The sequence below is a fragment of the Perca fluviatilis genome, chromosome 3, assembly GCF_010015445.1.
Source record: "Perca fluviatilis chromosome 3, GENO_Pfluv_1.0, whole genome shotgun sequence".
Classification (NCBI taxonomy): domain Eukaryota; kingdom Metazoa; phylum Chordata; class Actinopteri; order Perciformes; family Percidae; genus Perca; species Perca fluviatilis.
The window spans coordinates 14,074,725-14,095,775 of NC_053114.1; the positions used below are offsets into that span (position 1 = coordinate 14,074,725).

General features: G+C 40.1%; 2 protein-coding genes across 2 annotated transcripts in view; one reads left to right on the forward strand and one right to left on the reverse strand.

Annotated features, from left to right (window-relative positions):
• trpm5 (transient receptor potential cation channel, subfamily M, member 5) overlaps nt 1–15,736 on the reverse strand; it is a 28,425-nt gene extending 12,689 nt beyond the window's left edge. Inside the window, exons 1-13 of the mRNA XM_039794175.1 lie at nt 15,675–15,736; nt 13,043–13,110; nt 11,599–11,755; nt 11,320–11,500; nt 10,776–10,951; nt 10,458–10,635; nt 7,811–7,875; nt 7,203–7,388; nt 6,761–6,860; nt 6,415–6,533; nt 4,192–4,539; nt 2,994–3,137; nt 113–236 (exon numbers count right to left, since the gene is read on the reverse strand). Coding sequence (XP_039650109.1) covers nt 113–236; nt 2,994–3,137; nt 4,192–4,539; nt 6,415–6,533; nt 6,761–6,860; nt 7,203–7,388; nt 7,811–7,875; nt 10,458–10,635; nt 10,776–10,951; nt 11,320–11,500; nt 11,599–11,755; nt 13,043–13,110; nt 15,675–15,701 — 1,873 coding nt within the window. The 5' untranslated portion in view covers nt 15,702–15,736. The remainder of the gene's footprint in view (nt 1–112; nt 237–2,993; nt 3,138–4,191; nt 4,540–6,414; nt 6,534–6,760; nt 6,861–7,202; nt 7,389–7,810; nt 7,876–10,457; nt 10,636–10,775; nt 10,952–11,319; nt 11,501–11,598; nt 11,756–13,042; nt 13,111–15,674) is intronic.
• A 2,403-nt stretch (nt 15,737–18,139) lies between these two features.
• On the forward strand, nt 18,140–19,597 carry cdkn1ca (cyclin-dependent kinase inhibitor 1Ca). Its single transcript, XM_039795637.1, has 2 exons — nt 18,140–18,716; nt 19,017–19,597. Exons 1-2 carry the CDS (start codon nt 18,278–18,280, stop codon nt 19,115–19,117), a joined length of 540 nt encoding a protein of 179 aa, XP_039651571.1. The 5' UTR covers nt 18,140–18,277; the 3' UTR covers nt 19,118–19,597.
• Nucleotides 19,598–21,051: the final 1,454 nt, after the last annotated feature.

A 21,051-nucleotide genomic window follows, 5' to 3' on the forward strand; every position in this document is an offset into this window, starting at 1 on the left:
CTCTAATCTGTTTGTGTTGTTTGAGGTCAGTGAGTGCACCTCTTGCCATGTTTGACCATTGCTTTTGAGGGTTAACACATTCGGCTGTTCATCCGACAGTTCGTGTACTCACCAAGGGCGAACTGCTCATACTTGGCCTCCTTCATACTACGCGCAGACTCGGCCTCGGATTCCAGTCGTGCCATCTCTTTCAGAATCTTACAACCCGCCAGCGCTGCCGCAACCGCCTCAGGGCCCTGAAGGATAAAAATAAAGCTGGATCCAAGAAATAGGTCTGAGAGAGCGATCGGAGAAATCTACTGCATCAGGCTGCAAAAGATACATTTCCACCTGCAAGTCGACCTGCTGTTTCTGAAGCCTGTCTGGTTTGTTTGACCATGTAACACTTATACTCTAATATTTACATAAAACGTAAGCAGCCTTTTTAATTTAAGGTTATAGACCTCTTTACCCTGTATTTACCACATACGTGAACACGCCTTTGGCAGCATCAGAAAAAACAAATCTATAAAATCAATATCTTAAATGGAGTTGTTGTTATAGTCTACAGCGGTCAACAGTTTTGAATGTTGGTTGTGGAATCGACTAAAGTGGTGTTTGTACAAACCTGAGATGGAAAAAATCTACCTACAAGACTTTACCAGTGTTTGCCCTTTTGAATATAATTCATGCATACTTACACTTTTCTGCTCACTATTTTTTCAGATTTCAGATATTTTTACTCATAGACCACACATTGTGATATGGAGTACAAAACATAAAAACCTGTATCAGGCTTCAACTGGAAAATCAACTCTCAAACATTGTTGAGAAGAGGTAATTCATCATAGTGGACGTCAGGTCTTCATTCACTTTAGCCTAAGGGTGTTTTCACAACAAGGTCCAGACCAAGGTTCATGTTTTTGTTAAATTGTACACTGCAGTTGTGCATGCGCGCTAAAGATCTATAGGTGACAAATACTACGTCCTGCCGTCATCACATACATGAGCTGCGTGTCCAGATACTTAGAATTGATTGGTTTGATGACGCGCTTCCCCGTCCTCTCGTATCCTCTCTCTCTCTGGGTCGGAGGTTTTTTCAACTGACTGCTGCTCTCCCCTACTGCCACGGCTCTTTTTGTTTTGTTGTGATGTTGAGAAGCAAGACACGGGGATACTTTCTTTCTGGAGCATTTATTCAGGGACAAACGGAAACCTACAATGTGCATTTACAACCACTTAACAAGTAAACTGCTGATGTATTCTCTGCTCCGATAGCCGACAGCTGTCTGCTCTGAGCGCATTCACCGTCACTCACTCTCTCATGTAGCCTAAACACTAAGCACCGAGCTATTCCTTAAAAGAGCTTCTCTTGTAACACAAGGAGAGCCTGCCAGAGCTTGTTGTATTTGGTCCGAAAGTCCGAACCATCCAAAAAATGCTTTCGCACTATAAACGAACCGGACCATGATTCAGTTTGGTCCGGACCGAGACCACCTCTTTTGATCGGACCAAAATTTGAGGCACCTTTCTCACCTGCAATTTTGGTACGGACCAAACTGAAAAGTCCGAAAGTCCGGACCAAATGAGGTAGGTGTGAAAATGCCCTAAGTAGCATGCTGTGCTTAAAAAGTGCAGATGGATCTGAAAAATCTACCTGTTGATTTGAATAACTTACTCAAATGAATGGAGACAAACCACTGTCTAGACCTGACATTTTGGAAAATATTTGGTAGTTTTGCAAACTGGCAATTTTTATTAAGTAAGTTTAAATATGCAAAACCGCTCTGTGGTCCTTTCTTTTCTTACCGTGTGTTAGATGAGAAGATAGATACCACTCTCCGATAGCAATCTCCTCATTTAAGACAGCTAATAAACTTATTTCCGAAAGCGTTGAACTTTCTTCCAGGTTGATTTCTTGACAGAATAAAGAGGGTGTTTATAGGAACACAGAAGCCAAAAGATAACAAATGTACTCTTTTTAATATAAAAAGGAAATTGTTAGCTGGTCCTTTCTGATAAGATATTGGCATTGTTTATTATTACATTCATTATTAGTACATTATGTTTATTGTATTATATTGTAATTTCCTACAATTAACAGTTAATAGCAACCTTTAGTGGCCCTATACTTTGTGTTGGGTGTGGACCTCAATCCTCTTTATTCAAGTAATCAATATTTTTATACATCCCTCTATAATGTTTCACTTGGGCTCATGTATATCTACATAATACATATGAAATATTTTGCTAGCATAAGCCAGCCTGCAAGGATAATTGTAATGAGGCCTTCAACACGATAGACACTTCAAACAATGAAAATTATGAATGCACATATCCCAGCCAGAGTGTGAGTGGTAAAAAGATTTGCAGTGGGGGTTGTACACACACTGAATACAATTACCATAATTTCCGATAATGTTTGAAATAAGACGCAGGAAAGGAGCACATGAGGGTGACCGCTTGTGAGATTACAATAATTGGTTCCCTTAGTTCGGGGAAGGGCAATAAAGAAATGAAAGGTGCCTTGAAAAGATGTTGCAAACAAAGTGCAATTATGGTTGATTTGGGTCTTTTAAACTATTCATAGGGCATCAATACTATGTCATTAATTTCATCAGGACTTTAGATACGCCTGCACTACCTCACAGCTTGTTGAATATACTGTCCCACAAAGCAGCATGACCTTCATTTGAATAATGTTCTTGGAGATTAGATAGCTTTTATAGTTCACCTGAGTTCTTGATAAATATGCCGTTTGCTGGGCTCTTTTATCTGGAGTGTAATTTTCATATGGCAGGACTGACCTGCACCTGCGCTGTGCTGGCTCACATCACTCTTGTTCACACTAAATTCAGAATACAAACTGGCGCAGTATAATTCAGCTCACTTCAGTGTGGTTTGAATCGTTTTTGCCAGTGCCAGTCCCATTTGGACTTTTATGGGTTGAACCACACAGAGCTGAGATAGCACAAGTTGGAGCAGAACTGACTAAAGAAGCTAACAAAACTGACCATAGCCCAGAAGTAGTTAGCCATCTGCTGTCGGTTCTGAAGGACGGCCCAGAGGAAGAGATCCCTCCAAGGATGCTCGCAGCGTTCCTCTAACTCGGGCAGGTTCTTCTGGCTGTGGAACAGTCGACCCTTCGCTGGCTTCTCCTGGAGCGCACAGGCAGTATTAAATTCAATTCAATTCAATTTTATTTATAGTATCAAATCATAACAAGAGTTATCTCGAGACAATTTACAGATAGAGTAGGTCTAGAACACACTCTATAGTTTACAAAGCCCCAACATTTCTAGTAATTCCCCCAAGAGCAAGCATTTAGTGCAACAGTGCGACAGTGGCGAGGAATGTGTATAGTAATTAGTCATTATTGCAAAAAGAATGACTTCCTCTGCCAAGGAGGTTATTCTGTCACTCAACAGATATGTAGGTATTTCAAAAATGTATGACAGACAGATCTTCAGCCAAGTAACAAATAGATTTTGGTTACGATCTGAGCTTCCTTCCCCGAGGTCATGAGCTTTTTTTTAGCTGCACAGCATAAAACAAACAACATACGTTTACACCATCTATAGTTAGGTAATTCACTGCAAATCCTGAGGGTATAGTTAGGGTGTAACAGCAGGTTTGGTGTGCGATGATGATCCATATCTTTCTTTCCACAATTACGGTGAAATTGAAGGCCCCCTCCCCCAGTGCTTCCCAACTTGGGGGTGAGGACCTTTCTAGTGGGTCACAAGAAAAATCTGAGGGGTCTCATGTTGACTAACAGGATAGAAAAACACATTGTTCTGATACACAAACCATATTCAATTTCCCCCCAAGATCACCTAAAAATTGCAATTGCTTTAGATTTAGATTAGCTTGGATGTTTAACTCTGACAAGTGCAGGATGATGTCGCCATCAAAGATTCACTGTTATCAAGGAAGTGAGTTTACTATGAAGTCTGTGTATTGTCTATTTCATTGCATCTTTCAGGCCTTTACCAAAATCACTCTCCGCTCACAACTCAGAGACGAATGCAAACTGTGCAAAGGGGGCACAAATAGACGTTGCTTCATTTTAAGGTGTCACAAGCCAAAAAGGATGAGAACCACCGCAAGAAGCAAATCAAGGTGGACCATCATTCATCAGTTGAAAGGATTTCTTATTCAGCGCGGTATATATGATTTACTAGAACATCCGAGACAGAGTACATCACTCACTGTGGGAATCTTTTGGTAAAAGCCTTTGCAGGAGTCATGGAGAAAGTCTTTGAGCACTTTGGCGACTTCGAAGAGGGTGAAGCGGGCTTTCCGGTCCCCTTGCTCAGGCGGATGGTGCCCAGGTGGACCAGGTGTCCTGGCAGCTCCAAGCAGAAGCTGCTTCTCCTCGTACTTTTTGAGGAGCAGGTTGTGAAAGAGGCTCTTCTCCGACACGGACCAGTAAAGCTCCTGGAGACGACCGTAGGTAAGGAACTCGCCCAGGTTCACGCCGTTGTCCACAAAGAGGCGCACAAAGTCCGGTTTGTCGTTGATCAGTGCATCCATCATCACCTCCTCAAGGTCCGATGCCTGTAAAGTAAGTTAATAGTAGTAATAGTAATAGTAGTTAACCATTCCCTTTCATATTGATTGCGTCCAAATGTAAATAAATAACAAAAGACATGCTCACGCAAAATAGCTTTTAGCCACGCTAGCAGCATTGGCTCTAGGGATGGAAATTGGGCGATCGGTCGGTTGATTGATGGTATTTTAATTACTTTATTATTTGTTTTTAAACTATGTTATGCCTTTATGTTTGTCTTCTCATGTCTCTCAATTGTATATTTGTTGTTGTTGTTTCTGCCTGTAAAGCACTTTGAATGACCTCTGTGTATGAGAAAGTGTTCTATAAATAAATTCGCCTTGCCTTGATTGATTGATTGATTGATTGATTGATCCACAATTTGGCTCAGACTGAAATATCTCGAAAAACTATTGGATAGTTTGCCAGTTTTGTACAGACATTCATGGTCCCCAGAGGATAAAACCTACTGAGTTTGATGATCCTCTGATTGTTCCTCTAGGGCCACCATCCGGTTGACATTTGTGGTTTTCAGTGATATATCCTGTCAACAATTGGATGGATGTGTGTTTATCAGCAGATGTTAGCACACCAACTAACTAAGGCCACGTCCACACGTACCAAAACGATCTTTTTTTTACCCGTCTTCCCTGGATTCGTTTCAAGAATAGTTGCGTCCAAACGAATCCACTTGTAAATGACTCAATACGCTACTTCATATGCCAGGCCTATAGGCGGCGCTGCTTCTGCTACAGAAATTCACCAAAAAACGGAGAACAAGAGCATAGTCACTTCCACTTCCCATCATAACATGACTAGCTAGATTATAACTTTCTCTTAATACATCCGTGGACTATAATAACTTTCACCACTGCTCATTTTATAAAGGACGCTGCAAGAAAACGTGTCTTTGTTTACGTTGTATAATGTGCTGTTGGATTGCTTTTTATTTTGCATGATTGCAGCGCGCTAGCAGCGCGCTAACGTTAGCTAGCTCTAACTTCGGCAGTCAAACAAACATCAATGATCCATGAATGTTGTCTTTTTAATAATCTATACGTTTTTCTTGCAGTAGCTTTTCTACAATAAGCCGGGGTAAAAGTTACTATAATCCGTTCAAGGAGTTGATAAGCAGACAGATTAGCTAGTTAGTTGATAAGTTGTCTACTTCCACTTTATAAACAGATAGCCATAGCAGCTAACGTTAACGTTACTTCGCTGTTGGAGCGGTCAGCTGCTTTAGCGATGTTTAACGTTGGCTACATAACGTTAGCAATATATTTTGTGTAGAATCCAGAGGGAAGGGTCAGGGAGCAGAGACAAAGTATTTAGATGAAGTGAGCTGGTTTGACCATGGAGATGGGACATGCTCGCTTAGCTTCACTCAGGTGTACGTCCGGAGAGGGTGTAAAAGAGGGGGGGGGGCGATGACATCATCAATACGAATTCGTATTCACCATCTATACGAAGCCAAACGAGAGCCGTTTTCGGATTTTTTCACCCTGAGACCAGGTTTCAAAAAAGTGTGTTTTCAGGCAGTGCTTTGCAGGATTCGTCTGGACGGTCGGCCCAAACGATGCAAAACGTGCGTTTGCACAAAAAAACGTTTCCGTGTGGATGGCCCCTAAGTGAAGTATGCTAGAATTGTGACTGTGAGCATATTAGCATATTGAGATTAGCATTCAGCTTACAGCACCACTCTGCCTAAGGGGCCATCCACACGGAAGTATAGCCTCATGGAACCACTAGTAGGTGGTTATGTCATTCACTAAATATGCTAAACTTTGACTTGATTGCCGATTGAACTCTACAGTTTTTTCCCACGCTGAATGTTTAATTATAAGAGCATGACAAACCGCTTATCAAATAACTAATTGTCTCACCTTCCACTCCACATCTCCATTAAAGATGTCACTCTTGGCAATATCCACCCTGTTCCAGGCCACAGCCAGCTTCAGTTCATCCAGGAAGTCTTGAGCTTCCTGACTTTGGCTCTTACATGCTGAGAGACACACCCATAGCCACAGCCACAGCCACACACACACAAACACACACACACACACACACACACACACACACACACACACACACACACACACACACACACACACACACACTCAAGAGGTTCACATGTGGTGCTCAAAATGTCAAGGCTCTCTCTTCATGCAACTCTAAAGTCAGACTGAAATTGCAAGTTCTTCAAAACATATCTCTCAAAAGGTACTTTACCCTTGACTAGCGCTTTGAGGATGACCGTGGACAGCTCAGAGCTCTCCTGTTTAGGGTCGTGGACAGTAAGGAGATGCCCGTGATCAAGTATCTTCTGGATCTGATTGGCAGATTGACAGTCAGTTATTACTAATACCTTATTTTAGTTGAACAATGTACAATTGTTTTATCACTTATGCATTGTTTTCTAAAATAACAATCCCTTCACTGTGTATGTCAGCTTGATCAAATATTCCATCATCAGTATCCTTCCCTCCTCCTTCGTATCCGTAATTAGGTCATCACATACAAGTTTTGAAGATAACTATAAAAAAAAAAAATCCCACATAAGCTTCCCTCACAATCTTCCCCAGTGTGCCCCATTTTTCTGGCAACGTTTAAAGTCTTGTGATGCGCATATCCGTGTATGCGCCTGCCTCCATGCTGTGCACATCGCTCTCACCAGCTTGACCCAGTTACTGATGTCTGTGCTGTGGTGGGCATTTGGAAAGGTGTCCAGCAACAGCTCATGAACGCTGTCCATATCCCAGCAGCCCCTATTCATCAGTGTGACGAGGATGTCAGCCACGCCTCCCGAGCCTGCCAGGATCAGCCATGGTGTCGAATTGCCAATGCCTTTGTACATCCTCTGCAGACAGGGACACAATGTTCAGACTTGCGGGCAAACTCACAAACATCCTCAGTTTCACAAAATAACATCTCAACTAAACACAAACAAAGAATTATATTGATCAGTGTTAGCTGTGTTCCATAATCGTGTATGGCTCCATTTATGCTAATGTGGTGGCTTTGACAGGCTTTCCAGCCGAAGAGATTAGTTTTGTGAAAACAGAAAGAATTTGTTTCTCGGTCTGGCTTTGGCCAGCAACTTCGGGAAGTGGCACAGACAAAATTTGATTTGGAGCCTAGTTCTCAAGCCTCAGCTGCTGCTCAAAGTCAGATTGTGCACATTCATATGACAAAAGATATCTAGCTCTCAAAAGGTCTCTTTGCAGTGACGTCTTTAAAGTTCTTGAGTAACCAACACAGCATAATGAAATGAAAACTGACCTTTAGGATCCTGGGCTCCCCGTGGACCAAGAGACACAGAACAGGGATCTCGAAACTGCCTGTGCCTGCAAGCACCAACAAGAACATTTATAATAATATCTTATGCATCTCAAAGCGTCTCAAATTATGACCACACTGGTATTACATCCCACTGTTGTGTGGATGGAGCATATAGGCTTCTACTGTCAACTGTAAAACAAGCATTGTCTGATCAAAGTGATTTTCATACATATAGTGACAAATATCTTTTTCACAGGTTCCCTTTGTGTCTGAGTTGCGAGCAGATAAACCAAAGAGGGATGTTCCCCTCTCAGATTGTTAAATTGGAACAGTTTTGGAGACCTGAAGAGGTAAATGGAGTAGAGACAAATGTAGGAAAAATATGCACCTCTTAATATTTATCTTGTGACCCCTTGAGAACTCCCGTCCCCTAGGTTGGGAACCAATATAATAATACAGTAACTGCATTAATCCTACAAAGACAGCGAAGAAGGGCTCAAGCTAGCACACACTCACAATTTATATCATATTCATAATTTACATTATTGGCTTAACAAATGTTATATGAGGAAGGAAATGCACTAAACACATTTAGACCTATATACAATGTGTTTTAGTAAATGTTAACCTTGTTTTTTATAATGTAGGCCTACTTTATTTGCCCCCTTGGGGGGAAAAAATCATTTTTTCATTCTCAAGAGATGTCAGAATGATTGATGGCGACAGCAGATCTGCGCCGAACAGTTAGGCAAGTGCCTTGCTCAAGGGCACCAAGGTGAACTGGCACCTCTCCAGCTACCAGTCCACACGTTGTACCGGCTACCCTCCGGTTACCAAGCCCAGTCCTTACAGACTGAGCTACTGCTGCCCCGGTCAACACACAATTGTAAAAACAACACAAGTTTGATGGCCAAAGCCACACATGGTAACACCCAGCAATGATCATATTGTACACAATTTCACCTCATTTTGTTAAGTGCGTAGGTTCATTTATTTTGCAGTCAGCCATACGCCAAACAATTCATGTTCAAAAAGGTACGCATTACACTGTTTATTTGATTTGTAATCTACATATTTATTTGCACTTTTGGCCTTACACCGTTTAAATGGACAACACACATTCTTACATTGTAGGGTAAAATAATTCTTTTCTGTTTTATTCATTATGTTTTTGTTGTTGTTACCATGCTGATGGGGATGTCCTTCCTGGTGGAGAAAAAGGTGTGGCCATGAGTGGAGGACTGTTAGTAAAATTATGATTTACTTACTTGTGTCTTATAATTATTAAAACTGTTTGCATTAGAATACCATATTATACTGAGTACTCTAAATAAGATACCATGGATCTATCGACTGTCCTTGTGAAAGACACAGGATGCTTCTGAGGGCAGAGCAGGCAGAGGAGATTTCAGCCTGACCAGACATAACATCAACATTGACTCTTTATTATGACTATAGACTTTGTATCACATTCCACGTTGTATTACAATAGCTATTGTAGAGAGTGTTTCGATAGACATTTTCTGTACTATGAGTAGTGCTGTGACTGGTTCCTTGTTGTGTTCGCAAGTAAAAATCTACTTTGAGAGATCTTCAGTGGTTTCTGTCTATTCTTGATAATGTAATTATTCTAACAAGAACCGTTAAATCCTATGGCCTGCCAACTGAGCGATACAATGTGCTGCCGTGGTGGAGGGGGTATTTAGGTAGAGTTTGTTTTTCTTTGTATTGTTTATGTCCATCTTGGTTTCCCCTAGTGTGTCCTTTGGTTTGGCCAAGCCAGTATATGTACATTATGTCCCCTTGTGTCTCATTCAGTTAGGTCAGTTTGTTTAGTGACCATCCGGTTTTTGTTGTTATTGTTGTTGCTATTTTGAGAATAGTTATATTTTGTTGACCTCTTTAATAGGTCTTCATTTATATTAGCATTTTTTGGGTAAAAAAAATAAAAAATTTCAGTGAAAACTCCTGTTCTCCTCATGTCCTCACTGCTTTGTACTTGACAACAGGAAAACTACACAGATTACCTTTAACTACTCTGGTAAAGTAGCACCAGTTATCTATCTTAGTCAATTGGAAGAATACTACAGGGATGAGAGTAAGAAAACAGCAAACACTGGTGAGTCTACTCTCTTGCTGTTCTTAAGGAGACAGTTTGTATTCCAATCTTTAATATATATATTTTACTGCCCTTGGGCAGTGAAAAGTCCATACCCAACACACAGAATTTCAATTGCAGACGTACTGCAAACCCCTGTTCTGAGCAGAAGTGCATTCCCTCGACTACAGCACTGTGTACCAATTTTGAGGCATGTGATTTTACAGCAAGCCATACGAAAAGGTCATTAAATATGAAGCGGGGCTTTTTTTAAGCTATCAGTATATGAAGCAACCACCTGTACTACAAACAGCTCGACAGTGAAATAATGCTTAATGCATCTATAATTTAACACCATAAAAGGGACCATTTGTTGGAATGAGTACTCCTACTTTTAATTTTTAAGTGCATTTTACTGTTTATATTTTTTTATTTATATAAGTAAAAGCAGGACTTTAACATTTAATTATGTAATTTCAAATTCTGGTACTGCTATTACTGCTTACGTAAAGGATTCTGGTTCCATTTCTGTGAGATAAAGGGCTTTACCTCCATAACCAGTGCGCTGGAGAGAGATGTGTTTGAGCAGCTTCACCCTCATTTCACTGGTGGCTCCTGGTCTGTTGGGATCCTCCTCCACCAGCACAAAGTGGGAGTGGTGGCTGTCCAGAGAATACACCGACCCATGGGGCAAGTCCTGTGGCTGGTATACTGCAGGCTCGTCCACCTTGAGCACATAAATACAGGTATGTAGACCCATGACAGAGGACAGCATGGACACGTTTATTGTGAAAGGTGTAAATCTTTGCTCATAGATGCTGCTGCTGTTTTTAATCAGCTCTATATTGTCTGTGTACGAACAGAGACCTTGGCGTAGTGGCTAGTGAGTAGTGCCTCTCGGTTGTGGATCATGTTCCAGGGTGCGATGCCAATGGCCACTACACGCACTTTAGAGGAGGTGCTGGCCAGCGAGTGATCCCTCACAGCCTGGCCCAAGTGCTTGGTGATGCCAAAGCGAAGGCCATTAGTCAAAATCCATGCCCCTATTGAACAGAGAAACAGTTGCATATGTGTGTGTGTATGTGGTATAGACAGTTTTTTGTGCACTTAATAGCGGGATCTAGAGGAAGTTATAGCCAGTCTCTATGTGTATATCAAACCAAAAAGTTATGTCTTGGATTCTATATATCATAGCTGGCTTATTGATTATGCTAATTAGGTTATTGCCTTATATGGTTATGAAGCATTCTGTGTTTGTCCTCCTAACAAGCATTAAACGTCATGGAAATATTATGATGTTGTTTTTAGTAATTCTTCTACTAGCCAATAGAGGGAAACAGAGAAGCAATTCTTCATCAATGGCAGAGAGATTTTAAAAGCCGAAGGCCAGTTTTAGCCACTTGACTATAACCTGTGCTCTGTGCAGCCTTCACAAGTCCTTTTCTCAGCGTGTCCCTGAGCCAGGGCTTCATCTGGGCCAGCTCATCTCCTCCGACCAGGGCCACCACCAAGTGTGGAGGAGCAAGGCCCCACTCCTCTGTCAGCATCTGGTAGATCAGCACTGGGTCTGTGTTGCTGCGCACCCTCACAAACTGGGTATAAAAAAAGACGAGTTGTTACGTCATCATTCTGCAAACTCTTTCTATGCTAATATAAAAACCTCAGTATTTGTTATGTTATCTGGTTTCACCTTTCCTCTTGTCTTAGTAGGGCCAGAAAAGTCAATGTCGCCCACTCTTCCAGATGCCCAGTGACTCTTTTCCCTCTTCATTCTGATAGCCATGCCTCTGGCTACATTCTCCAGAGTCTCATCCACTGTAGAGCAGCAGGAACAGCCCAGCAGGACACTGACAGAAGCACACAATCAATATATATGGGTATTGTTTCATACAGTAGTTTCTACCAACACACAATAAAAAAATAAAACTAAGCTGTAGCACAAATTCTGAGTGGAATATCCCTCTCAGTATGTTCTTCATAAAAATGCACCAAGGTGATTCTCTCTCCCTGCCCGCCTGTAGATTAGCAAGCATTTAAATAAGACTGTGGAATCTCTCGCAATCTTCAAACACAAAATTAAGACTCACCTCTTAAAACATACAACTTTTCAGTCTCTACTTTTTCTAATTACAAAGGTTTAAATTGCCCAATTAGCTCAGTGCTTAATTCAACCCACTGCAAAAAGTCAGAGTTTTGTTTCTCCCAAGGAGGTGATTGTGTTGTTCTGTGCTTGTTTTGGTGTTCTTTAGCAGAGGCTTTCAAACACTACTCGTCAATTTGTTGCAGGAAAGTAAAGCCATGGGCCAAGGACAAACAGATTAATGCCACCATGGGGTTATTTATAAACTCTTTCAGATCATAACTCCTAAACAGTAAGGCATATAATGATTTCATGGAAATGTTCAGCAGCGCCCACGCCCATTTGTGTCTTTCCACCAATAAGCTTCTTTTTTTTTTTTAAACCATGATTCATACACATAGTATCCAGCTTTCACCATAATTGGCAATAAACACTTTTGGATTATCACAAACTTATTCGTATGTATTTTTCATGTCATAATTGGACATAACTCACTGTTCTACACCATGCTATAACCCTCACTTTTATCCTTAATTGGACAAAGCTTACAGCATCACAATGCATATTATGTTAAAGCAGATCCAAATGCAGAGGTGGATTACAAATATACTTGTATACTATGTATTTAACAGAAAGCATTCTTTGTCTCCAGCGAGGAAAGTATGACCAGCTCTCATGAATAACTTAAATAGAAAACTATGCTTGGAATTAGTTAAGGCTTCTTAGTCCAGTACAAATGTTTGCTTCCTGTAGCAACTCTTCCTTTTATGGCTTGCAAGTCAGATCTGATTGCTTGCAAATTATCTGATAGGGATTTCTTTATCATGAATACTGAACAGCACTGTAATGTAATGTGTAAGGTTCTGCCAATTGGCATGAATGTATTGTTTATATCACTTCATGCGGAGGGAATAGGCCTATTGTATGTGTTTGAAGCATCATTTACTTTCACACAGACACACACACACACATACACATACACATACACATACACATACACATACACATACACATACACATACACATACACATACACATACATACACACACACACCTGTGCTCCTCTGACCACTCCAGCACGTCCCCACATCGCAGACATCGGGTCTGTGGCTGCAGTGACACCTGTAAACAAATGAATAAACAGATAATATGTCGATTTTCTATTTTCCTCTAAATCCATTATGACTCACTCGCACACTCCTTTAACAGAGGGGAAGGTCCTTAGAAATACTTGTGGTCAATGCAAAGTTGGCAGAATTTTCATCCTCGCTTCATACGCAAAGTGCTTCCTGCATGATGTTTGAATTAGAAATTCACAAAACCCTGTCACTCATATACATGAAACCAAGAAAACTGGGCCACAATACTGTAGGCTCCCAACAGAATCTCTAAACATAAAAGCCCTCTAATATGTCAAATGGCAATCGGTTTTATTAAGCAGTCGAATGTGACATCATGACTTGGTCTGTATGTAGTTATTGTTGTACAATGAAAACAGTCAGTCTGGTTATATCTGAACGGTTATTTTAATAGAAACAAATGACACTGAGTTCAGAAAAGAAACTCATTCATTATTGATAAGATTATCCATCTGCATGAGTAAACACTGCTTTATTTGTGTGGGCTATTTGTGAAAGATGATTAGAACAAGCGCATATTTCTTTGACAAAAAGCTTCTGTGGGTACCTCGAATTAATGAAAGTGTCTTAATAGAATTGTGGTACAATAGTTAACACACACACACACACACACTCATACACTGAGAGTCATTTGTTATTAGCCTGGAGGCCTTTATTTGACTACAGGTCTGGATCTGGGAGGGAAAAGAAGATTGGATATGCAAACAGGACGATTTGCATGCAAAGGTATGGTCAGAGACACCCTCACACACCCACACACAAGCACGCACACACGCACACACACACACATTGACATTTTGTTTGAAGTCTGTCATAATTAACTGAAATGGAAGAAATTATGATCTGGGATTTCTTAATTCATAGTGTAGCTACAGACAGCAAACACACAGCTACATTTTGAGTATGTGTAAAACTGCAGAGCCCTTAAAATATGTATTCATGAGGAAAAAATGAATATACTGGTTAGAAATCAATACTTGATTTCAACATTTTACAGCCCTTGAAAATATTATCGTGGAAGGAAAAATCAATCCTTCACTTAACCATAAACCAAGAGAGGTAAGATATTGCACATAAAAAGTGTTGCTTACTAACATAAGTAGGCAATGTCATTGGGTAATATGATTGTGAGATTGGGTGAGGGGGAGATATGTAGGACATATGTGTCTACATTTGTATAATAGGCTACTTGTGAAGACATACTGTAGGTAGGCTACATAAGTAGGCCTACATCTCTGTTTGTTGTTAAGGCTAAGAAAAAGACAAAATCCACAACTTCTGCTTCACCTTCATGTCAAAATCTTCAACTGTGTTAGCTAGCTACATCAAGTTATGACTTTTTTTAATTATAGAATGAATGTTCCACACATTGCTTTATCACTTTTAACATAGAATATGATTTGTATTATCAACAGAAACAATTTTTAAGTAAAACAACGTTGGTCCCCCACCCCCAACCCCCCCAACCCTGTCAGATAAACTTAGCTACATAGCCTAACGTTACCCCTTCATCAATTCACAATGTATTTTGTCAAATCTAACACTATTCATTATATAAAACTGGATATTGTTAATTATTTCATACGCTTAAACTCTCAAGTTGGTTTGGTCAGCAACCGTACTATAGCCTTCTAGGCTACTAGCTCCTACTTGGAGTGAAACTGAATGTTTTTCAACCATATCGCGCTAGCTAGCTAGCTATCATTGGTTCTATTTCAGCCATTAGCAAAGTATTTTAACTGTTATCTAGCTAACTATTTCAACTTTTAGCTAGCTAATTTAACCGTTTCTCTGTTACTTTAGCTAGATAGCTAATAATTTGAACTGCAGTCATTATTTTTAACTAGTTATTTCTACCTATCCATCTATTCATTACTTCTAGCTAGGGCTGGGCGATATGGATAAAATCAAATATCACGATAATTTTGACCAAATACTTCGATATCGATACCGCAACGATATTGTAGTGTTGACTATTGGTGCTTTCATATTTACACAATGAGATTTTTGATAAATAATTATCAGTAATGTGGATATAATGACTAAGTGGGTAAAGGCAAATAATACAACAGTCTGGTAAGTTCAGAAAATGACATCACTTTACCGTAATGCAGCCTTTCAAACCAGGAAAAGACAACACTTATGTTACGATATTACGATATCCAAAATCTAAGACGAAATCTAGTCTCATATCACGATATCGATATAATATCGATATATTGCCCAGCTCTACTTCTAGCTAAACTTCTGTGCTCGCTTGCTGACAAGTTTTCACACTTTTACATAACGTTGACTGCGACATGTAGCTAGCGTTAGCTAGTTTTCGGGTGTACAGTTGACTTCATGTTAATATGTGGACATATTAACATTATTCACATACTAGCTAGCTAACTAATACAATACAATACAATACAATCTTTCCACATAGGCTACCCCCTGGTTGGGAATCACAGATATAATCTTTTCACTTGGCCAAATGTAGCTATCTAGACCGTCCCTACAGTGATAAACAGAAAAGAAAACAGCTGCTACACTGTACAAACTCACCAGAGGTGTGCCTTGTCTCTCCTGCATGGCTCAAATAAATGTTTCTTCTCCTCCTGCTGCTGAACTCCACCTGTAAGGGTTTTCCTTCACATGCCCTCAGGTGAACTAGCTACCTGGGCCATCAGCTTGTGGTACAAAGGTGGAGCTCTTCCTCCTGGCCAATCCCAGACACTGCTGTGCACCATTGCTTTGCATGTTGGTCAGGCACTGCAAATCGCTCTCATCAGGACCACATTATCCTGCTGCACTGTGAAACACATGTATTTTAAGTACTTTACTTTTAAAGAACTCAAACTTTGTGGTAACATAGGCTAGATATATGTTTGCATTTTCCCAAACATCTAACAAACTTAAAAAAAACACAATGGAAAATAGATTTACATAAAAAGTGTAGGCTAATTTAGTATTATATCAAGCTTCAGCATTGATCCTCACTCCATCAATGTGAGCGTGCTGCAATATTTAATATATAGTTGAATGGAAAGAAATATGGGTAACACTTGAAGGTATCTACATAAGAGTGACATGACACTGTCATGACGTACAGTCATAAACACATGAACCCTAACCCTAACTCTAACCATAACTTGTCATGACAAAAACCGATGAAAATCATTGTCCGATGAACTTGAGATTAGTAGCCTATTGTGCTTCATCATAACGTGTTAGTTCAGGTCTAAGCTTACATTCTATACTAAGTCACCATTATAGCAAAGAGAATACACAGAGAAGAAGTTTATCAGGGTTGTGGCCCGTATCATCAGGCTAGTCACACTATTTGCATTCTAGTATAGAAGGGCCCTGTGAGGGTGTTTGACTGTGTGAGTGAGGTCTTCCTGTAGTTTCTCAGCCAAAGTTGAAAAAAACCTTTTTCTGTTTATTTAAAACAGTTTATTTAATTAAGTATAGGCTATAATAAACTATCTAGTAGGAACATTGATTTGGGGCTTTAAAGCAATTGCAAAAATTAGAACCACTCTAATCTGTGGAAAACTCTTCTTTAAGTATGTAATTAAAAAAAAGCAATTAAAGCGAGGACCTTTTTAATTACTACAGTCTTCTTGACCTATATGTAACTTAAACAAAATCTCATCTCCTGATTTGAACTATTTTTACATTGTAGACCATACATTTACTTTCTAACTCATTTTGGCAAGAAGACTCTATATGGTCTTCAGACAGATGTGCCTTGTGGCCATTATCACTGCAGTTCTCCAGAGGCTAAACTGCACTGCTGCATTTTGTTGCCCTTTTTCATTCAGACATTGTGACTACAACCCTGAGGTTTTTAGGGTTGTTTTGCCCTTGCTAAAGTGACGCCAGTGGTTCCTATAGACTCTTAATGGCCTACATCAATGGTCTGTCTGAGTGTTCAAAAGTGACGCCAAGGTGTCCTCAACCAAGCGTCAGCATAAAACGGCCTTTTAATGTGCTAAACGGTTGCAATCATATGCAAGTAAAAAGTAGGAAAATGAACTCACAATGACAACATGACAACCCTATGGGATAGCCTATGTGCACCAAGAATGCTGTCAGTCAGCTAGAAGAAGGCAGTGGTGTAGGCCTAGTCTATGTGATGCAGGTACAGTAGCCTATACCCACTAGGAAAGCTCCAGGATTTCCATATACCCACTTAAAAATGGCCAATGACACACAACAACATACCATTACCATTATATTTTTTATATATTTTGAATTGTCATCTGTTATTTTTTTTCTTCACATAGGCTAAATAAATTAGATTAGATTAGATTAGATAATACTTTATTCATCCCACAATGGGGAAATTCACTTGTTACAGCAGCAGTTTAATAAAAACAAACAAACCAACAAACAACCAAACAAACAAACAACAGGCAAACAACAGACAATGTGCAAAAAGTACTGAATGAATGTAAAGTGGCATTGTATAAAAAAGTATTGTAAAGTAAAGTAAAGTAAAGTAAAGTAAATTAAAGTTAGGTGGCCATAGTATGAACAATATTGTAATGTAAGTGGGTAATTGACGTGAAATTAGATTGAATAATATGTAATTAAATAACATAGCAAAAGTAATTAACCATAATATAAATGATATTGAAGTGTGACCATAATATAAATAATATTGAAAAAGTAAGTACTCGGAATGGAAAAATATAAATACAGATAACAACAATGTATTTCCACCGTAAATCGATAAATGTATCAGAATACAGGAAATGAAGTCGTTGATGCTCAAAACTTCCTTGGGGGAGGACCATGGATGTAAGAAGAGAACACCCAGCCCAAATTATTGCACAATGTAAAAAAAATGGAACTGGAGACCTTTGATGGTCTGGTCTTCATCACACAATGACTGGATTTTGCCCCCTCCCATTATCCGCCAATTCAGAGGGCTGCAGCCAATCAGCAGCCTCTGCCCATTGTGTACAAACAGAACACCGTGCGCCCTTCATCCTTTAAATCGTCCTGCCGGAAAAGTGATGACTAGAGCAGACCAGAGGGAGACAGCAGCAGCAGCAGCAGCAGCAGCAGCAGCTTCCCCTTAAACTACAGGAAGACCTGATCCCCACCAGAACTCCACCAGAACTCCACCAGAACTCCACCAGAACCACGCTAGAAGGATGAATCCCATCATCAGGCGCAGAGAGTCCGTTTGCAGGAGTTTGTTTGGCCCGGTGGACCACGAGCAGCTGCGCCGGGACTTGACGCTGAAGCTGAAGGAGATCAGCGAGCGGGACAGCCGCCGCTGGAACTTTAACTTCCACACTGAGACGCCGCTGTGCGGCCGGTTTCAGTGGGAGGAAATACCCGCAGACTGCGCTGCTGCTATCTATCAGGAGTCCGCACAGCTGAAGGACGATGTCTGTGAGGAAGACGACAGGCTGAGTAAAGAAGTAGAAGAAGAAGAAGAAGAGGAAGAAAGCGCAGCCGGGATCGACCAGGAGAACTGCTCCAGCGTCTCCAACACACACAAGTGTCCCGCTGAAGTGACGCCCGTCCGGAGGAAGAGGATGCTCTCAAAACCGGCAGCCAAGAACAGAAACAACGCCCGAATTACAGGTGAGGAACCCGGCTTACAGCTCCATAATACGGATAGTTTTTTTTTTTTTTTAGATTATTTTTTGGGCCTTTATTGACAGGACAGCTGAAGAAATGAAAGGGGAAAGAGAGGGGGGAATGACATGCAGCAAAGGGTCACAGGTCGGAGTCGAACCCGGGCCCGCTGCGTCGAGGAGTAAACCTCTATATAGAGGGGCCCGCTCTACCATATCCGGGCGCCCATGCTGTAACCCACACTAATTCGATTATCATGATGAATATTGAGTAAACGTCTTTTTTTTTTCTTGTTTTTCCTGGCAGATTTTTTCCCAAAGAGAAGGAAAACTACAGAAACCAAGAGCATCCAGAATCCTTTCCACACAAGTTCCAATGAAGCAGCTCTGTGCAAAACAATAAGGTGAACATCCTGCTGAAAATGGACGATTTACTATATTTATGTTTTATGGACTGGACCAAGGCCTATTCACTGCACCAAAGGATTTTGTTATATGTTATTTTATTAGCCTATACACTTTATTTTATTGCCATTTTTTTGTATTTTGTGAAACGGGGTTAAATTATACCACTTTTCTGTTATTTATTCTATTTATGGACTTTTATTTAATGTCTTTGCATTTTTTTTTTTTTCATTGATAAGTTGCTGTAACAAATATGTTTGTTTCTAGATGTTTTTTTTTCTTCTCATTTTCATCTGTTTGTTATGTGAGCCTTGGAAAGACTTAATGACATTTTGTTTCCGTGTGTGTCTTTTTCAATCTTGTTGGTGGATTTCTGCAATAATGAGCTGCTTCGGTTAACTATATAGAAAAGCACTGTTTTGTCCTTGTCATGTTTGCCTAAATGAACTGAGATTGTAAATGCCTACAAATATTGCAATTTTAATAAACTGCTTTAACAGTGACACTATAGTTGTACTTCTGATTGAATGATTGTCATTGCTGCCGTCTTCTAGGAGAATCGTTCCTCTGAGAAAGGCCTATAGCACGTTGAAACATTTCATATGCTGACAAAAACACAATAAGCTGTAGTCCAAATTCATTTGTTGATAAATGCTAATTCAATGATTCAATTATTTAGTCGTGTAGAACATTCATAGCATCTTAGTTTTTGTTTCCTATCTTGAGTAAAATGTGACAAAATAGCTCATAAAACTTCATCAATTCTCCAAACAATGTTTCACATTCTATAGTCCAGAATATATTTCTTATATTAACTGGCCCCTGCAGCATTTACTGCAGAAAGTTTAGGATACAAACACACTGATTTGTAATAAACAAAATAATGTGCAACAAAAGGTCTCTTTGGCATTGTCTTTGGGAGAAATTCTTTACACTTTACAGAGTTTAAACTTTCTAATACCACTCTGTTAAACATCTTGTCAGCCTCAGATATGTTGAACACGTCAACAGTGTTCCCTGAAACGTTCGTAGTTTTAAGTGCACTTTTAGGTTTGGAAGTACAAAAAAAATGTCCTCATCGTGAGAGTGACTCTCTTTATCTAAAAGCTGCTGTGAGAACTTACTGGCACTAAAAAACGGACCCTGGAGTTCTGTAATTGTAGTGATTTGTGAACAGAATTTCAAATTATTAGATATTCAATATGACTGCAGTTCTAAGGGAAAGTACATCTTTGGTTTTATGCTGACTTTGTGGCAGCCACACATGAGTAAGCTAATAATAAGTGTCCCTCTAAAGTCGTCGAAAAATCAATTCAAGATGCAAGTTTGGCAATCAAAAGGAGAAAAACGTTTTCGAGTAATTGCATTTCCTGGGTTGCATTATGAGATATTCCATAATCACAATCATAAGGACTGTGCTGTCAGGCTTGAAATTATACCCTTTAATATGAGCCGTAACTGCCAAATTAGCCCATTGGAGAGGCCAAATCCCACAGAGGCGTATTCGCCCCCACGGTGTTGCGCTTTCAGCTCAAGAGAATTTCAAGAGGCCATCTGGCCACAGAGCAGGACAATTGCCACAAAGCAGTGTGCCATCTAATTCACCTGCAAATCAGCCTTTGGAGCTCCTCAACCCCCCCAGGTCTTTTCTTAACTTTTCTCTTTTCATTCTGTCCCTTTTCAAAGTCGAAGCAGCTATTATCGCTGACGTGTCCGAGCCTATCTACTATCTACTAATGCTTACTCTCACTTTGGCCCCTGTTAACTTGTATGCTGCTGCAGCAAAGTTCAGGCATAAAAGAAAGAGCAAACACCACATTTACATTTTTAAAAGCCGAAATGCCAAGGACAGCCAATGCTAAGTGTGTTATTTCTGCATTAGGAACAGCTGATCTTACATTCAGCTCTAATGGATGCATGTTACCAGTCAAGAAATC